At 33.8% G+C, this 8,580-nt stretch overlaps 1 protein-coding gene across 1 annotated transcript; it reads right to left on the reverse strand.

The window, feature by feature from the left end:
- Positions 1-1,524: 1,524 nt before the first annotated feature.
- Positions 1,525-4,691, reverse strand: LOC129749018 (ribosome biogenesis protein SPATA5). The gene is made up of 2 exons (XM_055743847.1): positions 4,223-4,691; positions 1,525-3,464 (listed from the first exon to the last, which is right to left on the reverse strand). Exons 1-2 carry the CDS (start codon positions 4,593-4,595, stop codon positions 1,525-1,527), a joined length of 2,313 nt encoding a protein of 770 aa, XP_055599822.1. The 5' UTR covers positions 4,596-4,691.
- Positions 4,692-8,580: the final 3,889 nt, after the last annotated feature.

Below are 8,580 nucleotides of genomic sequence, written 5' to 3' on the forward strand. Positions count from 1 at the left end.
AAATCCAAAAACCGGGCAAAAACCGGGCAAAATTTAGATGTAATTATACATAAAAGCATAGAAAAAATGCAAAAAAATTGAAAATTCCAATTTCATTAATGTAATTGCAGACTTCCAAAAATTTGTTGGAACACTTAAATATTTAAAGGTTTATAAAAGTAAATCAGCGAAATTATTTGAAACAACCGTTGAAAATTTCCATACCGTTTATCGATTTTGCTGAAACTTACTCAAAAACTTTGTTTTTTTTTGTGTCTTTGGGAAAATTGAGAAAAAATCCGGGCAATATCCGGACTTTTTTCATGATATCCGGGCAACCGGGCCGGACCGGACTTTATCGAAATTTTGCATCAAATATCCGGGCAAACCCGGATAAAACCGGGCAATCTGGCAAGCTTACAATACATCAATCTTTCGAGAGTAAAATGAACTTCAAAATACAATATTTTCAAAGCGATGGAAAACTCTCAACTTTTTTCAGAAAAAGTTTTCTAAAATGTTGATTTTGGGTACAATTGATCCCTAATATATGGGTACAAATGATCCCGGTATATTCTTCTTCTCAATGGATCGTGGTATTTGCTGATTACGAGATTACTAATATTTATCCAATAGCTAATATTCATCCATCAATTATCTGAAGAAAAGGGCTAAAATAATTGATTTTCTCTTGTTTATAAAAAATTGCGCCCGTAAGTATGCGATTTCTTAAGGGTTGAGAATAAGCTATAGATTTTTTTCTGACAATTATAGATTGTGAAATGAGAACAAACATGACCAAAATAGTCAATTAACATTCTATCTTGGGGTTTTGTTTGATTTTATCCATGCATTAGGGCTTCCTGAATAAAGGATCAAGTCTACCCTAACTTCAAAAATATCGCAATTTTTTTACTCCCACGAAAATGCTTCTAGTTCATCTACGGGTTCAAGTATCGTTCTAATTTTAGGAGCTTAGAAACTTGAAGTTACACGCTGTCAGAAAATGTAAAAGAGTGCGCGTTGCTAAATTTTTCCAAAAAGATATGGTGAAAATAAGAAAAAGGGATCAAGTATCCCCACTCTCCCCTAATGATAATTTCTAGTTGACAAAATAACAAGAGTTAAAAATATATCTGATTTGAACCTCAAACAAGTTATTCCTTCAAATAAAGCCTTCAAGATCCCTCATTCATTTGTTGAAGTTTAAAAAAAAACTTAACATTTTTAGGACTTATTTGAAATGAACAACTATTAATATAAAAGAACTTAAACCTGAATGAATAATGAGATATCACTTTTATCACTTAGTATCATTTTTTTACTATTTTTTTAAATATCCATTTTTCAAGCAAAAATATTTTAGGAAAAATTCTATGAGGCACTTCTTCCTACAGCCCTGTATCCAACACACAGTGACAAATCAATCATTTTGACTGGTCCGGTCTATCTAGTGTTAAAAGCCACAAGTCAGTGTGAGAATTCTTTTTCGAAGTTAAAATTTAAAAATGTCATCTTGAACTTATCAACAAAACACGTAATATTTTAATTGTTTATTTTTTTCATATAACCTTCATACAACTCTAACAAATGTACACTAGTGCGTGGTTGTACTATGTTTAAAGCATACTCAAAGTATAATTTCGATATTTTCGTAACCTCGAATGAATCTTCTAATGCCTTTATTGTAGCTTCCTGACAAATAGCTTCTATTTCTGACCCAGAATAACCTTCTGTGCCCGTGACAAGCTCATCTATAGAAACGTCATCCGCAATAGGTATTTTCGACAATTTCAATCTAAAAATTTCAGCTCTTGTGATAGCATCTGGCAGACGAACATAAATTATTCTATCTAGTCTACCAGGTCGCATTAGAGCTTTATCGATCAAATCGGGACGATTGGTAGCAGCTATAATTTTCACGTTTTGTAAAGCACTTACACCATCGATTTCAGTAAGAAGTTGAGCAAGAACGCGTTCTTTTACAGAACTTCCCGATTCCGCCGCTCTTTCACCACCAATTGCATCAATTTCATCGAAGAATATTATAGCTGGGGCTACTTGACGTGCTTTTCGAAACAGATCTTTAACAGCACGTTCAGATTCTCCTACCCACATAGAAAACAGTTCGGACCCTTTAATAGATAAAAAATTGAGTTTGCATTCGGTAGCAATTGCTTTTGCAATCATGGTTTTCGAGCAACCAGGGGGACCGAACATCAACAATCCACGAGGGGCAGTTATACCAAGGCGAGCAAACAATTCCGGTCGGTTGATAGGCCATTCGATTATTTGCATTAGTTTTAATTTTAAGTCGTTTTGACCACCAACATCATTCCAAAAAACATTTGGGCATTCCATCATAATTTCCTTCATTGCACTTGCTTTCACATTTCGTAAAGCGGCAGTCAATGCATCAATATCCAACACCGTATCCGCTGTATTAGCTGCATGACTTACAAGACTCATTAAATCGGCTCCTACGTATCCATTAGTGATGCGAGACAATTTCGTAATATCTTGCGGAAGTAATTTATTATCGTACGTGTGCAGAATTTTAACGAGTATTTCTTCTCGCTGCCTTGAATTTGGTACAGGTATTTCAAATTCGTAATCAAATCGACCACTTCGCCGAAGAACGGGATTTATATTATCTAGGTTATCAGCACTAGCGACTATCAGCGTTCTGCTGCATGCTTTCAAACTATGGATGTTATCCATCATGTTAACAAAAGAACCGGAAATTCTTTTGCATATATCGCTTGTCTCAACTTTTGGACAAACATTCTGTAAATCTTCTACAATGATTATTGTTGGATCAGGATAGTTTTTACTTGCCTTCGATACAATGTTAGATATATTATTTTCAGATTCTCCATAATATTTACTGTATATTTCTGCAGCCAATATTTTTATTACCTGACAATGAAAATAATTGGCGATTGAGGAAAGTAGCATGGTTTTGCCTACTCCGGATGTTCCATAAACTAATAAGCCTCTGCTGATCGGCACCAATTTTGAATTTAAGGATATGCCTATTGCAATTGATGCCAATTGCTTAACCTGCGTTATCACATGATCTAAACCACCAATATTTTTGAGGTCATTTGTTATGTGTAGATTCAACTTCACGTTTTCTGGTTGTAACTCAAGTTTAGTACTTGAATCAATTTCATAATATCCATCAAATAAACTTAAATTAGAAACCTGGTCAACTATAGTTGCATTTGATTTTTTCCGACAGTCTAGAAAAATTATTTGGAAACTGTATAACTTGTTGCATAGCTTAATACTCAAACAAGTCTTAACACTTACTATTTTATTCAAGTAATGCTTTTTGACTATTTTTAGAACAGAGGATCTATTCCTCAAGTCAGTTGGTTCGTTCGATATATTCAGCTGCTTTAAAGTAATTTTATCTGCTGCTGGTATTCTGCATTTTACAGCTCTCAGTGAAATGCTCGATGTAAGGCTTGAGTACGCATCTGTTGGACATACGGAAAAAGGTGAGATAATTATTTTACAATGAACTTTTTTTTTTAAACATTTCAATAGGGGCATGAAACAAACTTTATAGGAAAAGTCAGATGAAATTGAAAGAGAAACTCAACAACCGAATTTTGATAAATTAGTTTTCAACGTTATACTTCTCATGAGTCATGATACCAGTTGAGGAAAGCATATTGGAAGATTAGTAAAAGTTTCTTGAATAGGTACTCCCAACGAATCTAACTACAAATATCGATAATAGGACTCGAACCCAAAAAAGATCAGTTCAATGTAAATTTTATATTGGACTAATATTAACAAACAAAAAACAGTTAAATTTTGTGGGCCGTTAGTTTGTGTATGGTAATGGAACCTCATTTATCGATATTTTAAAGAACCAAATCAAGTGTTCATTATGCCCGTTTAGACCTAGCCCTAGAAATGTTAGACAGTAAAAAGGTAAATCTACAATCTCTTTTTTATTCACACTTCAATAAAAATTATTAAAAGCGGCCTAAATATATTTTTTAAGTAATAACGTAACCGATTTAAAGATATTCTCGTTTGAGTAACGAAAGTTTGCTGTGTGAATTTAACTTATTTCGATGAAGCAAATAACGTTTTCAAGTCAAAACCTAGCACAAGGACCCATAAATGCCATAGAGATTTTATGGCTCATGAGTTTTTTTTTAGTAATTGTTATCTTATTTCGTTTCATCTTAAAAATTACTAAGGAAAGCATAGTCAAATTTACCTGGAACAAAAACACAAGCACCATTCTTATCGTCCATTGGCCAAGCTCTCCGAATGAATCCGTTATCTTCAGAATATGATTTTAACTGTACTAAATCTCCTAAAATAAGGTTTAATCGGCTCATTATCGTTTCACTTAGGAGTACAAATCCATTCATATGGGCTTCATCAACGTTGAGCCAATCTTCTGGTATTTTGTTTTCAATGATATTGGTAACGAACACGTTGGTTGCGGTAACGTATCCACTTAACTCTTCCTGGTTTCGGCATTGATCGGCACGATGTTTCGCTAACTCTATTGATAATAGCAAAATCTTACAATTTTCACACGTCCACCAACACATTTTCTCTTTTTTTAATGGTTTTGAAGGCATTTTATGAATAAAAAAATAATGAGGATATTTTTTGTTATAGCGAACGAGCTTCCAAAGCTAAATTTCAAAAATATTAGTCTTCTTTTTAATCTTCTTTTGTGCAGCACGGCCTGTTTAAACACGCTCCCAATTTCGAACTCAAAATTAAGTTTTATGATTTAAGGCCCGTTCAATACGCAATTGAAATTGGTTTCAATCGGTTTCGATTGGTAAATGGTTGTTCATGAGTGCACTCAGCTCGTGATCAGCCAATGTTCTGATCGAATCTAATCCAATCGACGTTCAATGAAGCCAATCGAAATTGATCGAATCCAATCGAAAACGATCACGCTCGGAGTTAAATTTTATTCCTTCACACTCATTTTGCGAAACCCCTGAAAGTTGTAAAATTTACCCATAATTTCAAACCTTTATGATTTGTGGGTCATTTTGTCGTTTCTAAAATACAATTTTTTTTCGGAAAAGCCCGGGTACCCGTCAAGACTGGTAGATTTAGAAATTTTCGAAATTTCACCAGCCATCCGTGACACAAAAACGTTTGGTGAAACGAAGACGAGATGGATTGAAGTAAGTAATTCAGTAACAGAATTATAATATTTATGTATATGTACAATTAATTCATAACTTTTTTTTCTTTACTTGAGAGGTTTTCAGCCACAGGCTGGATCGCCTCTAAAATTCATAACTTATATTTATTATCCCAACTTCCACATCAATTCTCTTTTTACAGGCCTGATACAAGAAGATTTGGTTCGATAATTCGAGCTTAAAGCGGGCCCTTCCCGCTCACACTGATCGCCTAAACCCTTGTTTTGGTATCAAATAAGTAGTCTTCTTATGTGCACAGACATAAATACATATAGAGTAACGGACTTATTTTGGACCAGGGGACCTATTTTGGACCACCTTGTCTAGCTCTCTTAAAAAACAAATAATCATAATTTTTTTCAGCAATTATTGTTGAATCCCGGGCACTTAATGTAAAGTAATAATAATTTTTTTCATTATTTGTTGGTTTATAAGAGAGCTAGACAAGGTGGTCCTAAATAGGTCCCCTGGTCCAAAATAAGTCCATTTCCCTACACAGACTTTTTTTCAAAACATGCATATTTTTTAATCTCAAATAAGGCACCTCCGGCTGGAAAACAGAAACAAAAAACGCTCAAATGTCAAATTGATCTGATAAAATCACAGACCAGTGAGCAGGATACAAATTTTGTTTCTTTTTCAAAACTGTTTTGAAGAAAGTTTAGGTTTTCAAATTTCACAAAACTGAGTATGCCTTGTCTATAAAACAATAGTTTTGTTAATTTTGCTTGCTTCTGGCACGAGTTTTCATCTTCAAGGATTACAACTCTTTTCAAAAAGTGCTCAGGTTTTAGTCGAAAAGCTAACAAAAATGCTGCCACGAATTTCCGCAGGATTTTATTTGAAATACTTATATTACTTAATTGAAAAAACTAAGGCACTTTCCGTGATGGATTTTTTTTATGTTCAGTTTTGGACATAAATGTGAATTAAAAATTATACATGCGGCGTATTCTTTCAATGACAGAACAAAAAAAAACCATAACATTTAGCAATAATACAGACCCCGTTCGTTTTTGGCAACATTCGATTTTGGCAACATTCGATTTTGGCAACATCCGATTTTGGCACATGTGCCAAAATCGAACGAATTTTAGAATCAACATTACCTTTTGGTTTATGTCATAAATGGACCAATTTAATTTAGACAAACACCATTAATACATTTTTATGTTCTGAAATGGTGATAAAATGCAACAATAAAAACAAAAACTTTTTAAAATTTTATAAAGTACTCAAAAATGACAAAAAGATGAAAAATTCAAAAAGTTGGAAAACAAATTCAAACAAAAGAATGAAAATGACAAAAAACAACTAAAAAATGATGAAGAATGACAAAAACAGCAAATATGACGTAGGAAAACAAACATTATAAACTAAACAAGAAAAGTGCAAAATGCGTCAAAAACATGATGAAAAAAAATAAAACTGACAATAAATGGCTAAAATTGACTAAAAATAACGTTTTTGCAAATAATAAAAGTTATTTTGTAAAAATAACTGGAAAAAAGTTGAGAAAAAAAAACCGTTCGATTTTGGCAACATTCGATTTTGGCAACACAAAATGTACGGGCGTGTTGCCAAAATCGAACGGGGTCTGTATCAATATTTACACGATAATAAATTTAAAAATTTACATCCCTGTGTATTTTTACACGACGGATTTTGTGATCCGATGAGGGATGAATGACATCCAGGTGTTAAAATCCTAAGGACCAAATAAATCAACCCCCTGGCAACTTGACAGTTCTGGCGAGTTTCGTGTGCCTGATTGAAATCCGCAGGTGTCGCTTGTGTACCGCTTGTTTACATACTTTTCGAGCCATGCGTATGGAAAGGGCAAATCATCAAATGTGGTGCAAATCATAAAATTCGAATGAATGAAAAAAAATTTCAACCGAAATTATTATTCTCATTGAATATTCTACATATTTATTTATTGTATAGGAACAGTTTTCCATAAACCGAGAAATGTTCTGCTATAATTTGAAAGTTTTGTTATACTAAAATTATCATATGTACCGCAGTTTATAAAAATCATTCGATGATTGTTGTGGTAATGTTTTGTTTTACATTTATTTTGTACGATCGTCATCAATAGTTTTGGTGGAAGGGGTTCTTTTCCCAAAAATCTGCCGTATATCAGTGAATTATTTTGATCAGTCCAAAAGTTTTAAACGTAATAAAGGACATACAGATTTACGCCTGTGTGCCCTTTATTCGACTGAACTTTTGAAAACAGATTCACTTTACGTATAACTGAACTAATTTTCAATTCTGAACGTTTTTTTCATTTGTTGAATCGGTTAAAAGAAAACATATTTCCATATGCGTCATTCCGACATGTTAAGTCGCTTGATTTTCGATTTGACAGAACAGAGAACCAGAAAAAACTGGCACACGCGATTTGTATGGGAAACGTCAAGTTGCCAGGGGGTTGAAATAAATTTAAAAAAAAAAAAAGTGATCCGATCTCGTGCATGGATTTCGGTCTAAATTTACACGACTCAAAAATTATATCCTTGAAAAAAATACACCGTAATAGAATTTTACATCAAAAATGATGTTCCATTTTCGTGCATCGTTTTCGATCTAAATTTACACGAATTTTTCTTGCTGTTTGCTGATTTGTGTTTTACGTGTATGAAAGGTTAATTACATGACGTCTGTTGAACCACCCCTCGATGTGTAATCTTGATCAAGGTGGGTATATATTCAGTAGGTGTTCCCGAATAACGAATTCCCGATTCAGCCATTTTGGCTATGTAGGCTATGCAACTATGCGGAACTCATGAAGTTTGTTTACCAACAAACCACAGAAAAGCTGAGCAAAAAATAAACAAACTCATTGAGAGCCCCGCTCACTCCTCGCCTACTTACTGTGAAAGTCGGAGAACCTAGTGTATCTAAGAACCTTGATCTTGATGACAGCATTACTGATGTTATAGCTGGTCACCCTCATAGAGATTTGTCACGTAAATTTTTACACTTTTTAAGAAAATATTGCTTTGCAAATTTCGTTCATCGGTAACCAATCTGTACAATTCAAGTTCATTTGGTTGCAATTATATTGAGTTGGGTTGAAATCGATACAAAAGCGTTGCAAAATGGTAAGTAAAGTAGTCTAATTGTTAATATTTTGCCTGTCACGCCCAACCCCCAAAATGTTTTGTAGACCGATCAGCAAATGGATTGTGCTTTGGATCTTATGCGAAGGCTACCACCACAGCAGATAGAAAAAAACTTGATTGATCTTATCGATCTAGCTCCTGATTTATGCGAGGATCTATTAACTTCTGTTGATCAACCATTAAAAATAGCAAAAGATAAGGAAACTGGTAAAGATTATTTGTTGTGCGACTACAATCGTGACGGTGATTCATACAGATCGCCATGG

This window comes from Uranotaenia lowii, chromosome 2 (assembly GCF_029784155.1).
Source record: "Uranotaenia lowii strain MFRU-FL chromosome 2, ASM2978415v1, whole genome shotgun sequence".
Taxonomy (NCBI): Eukaryota; Metazoa; Arthropoda; class Insecta; order Diptera; family Culicidae; genus Uranotaenia; species Uranotaenia lowii.

Bases quoted from the DNA above. Each gene is read 5' to 3' on its own strand.
- LOC129749018 (XM_055743847.1), bottom strand. From the start codon at position 4,595: ATGCCTTCAAAACCATTAAAAAAAGAGAAAATGTGTTGGTGGACGTGT. The intron at 3,465-4,222 runs GTAAATTTGACT...TATGTCCAACAG, and splicing joins TGCTTGTGTTTTTGTTCCAG to ATGCGTACTCAAGCCTTACA.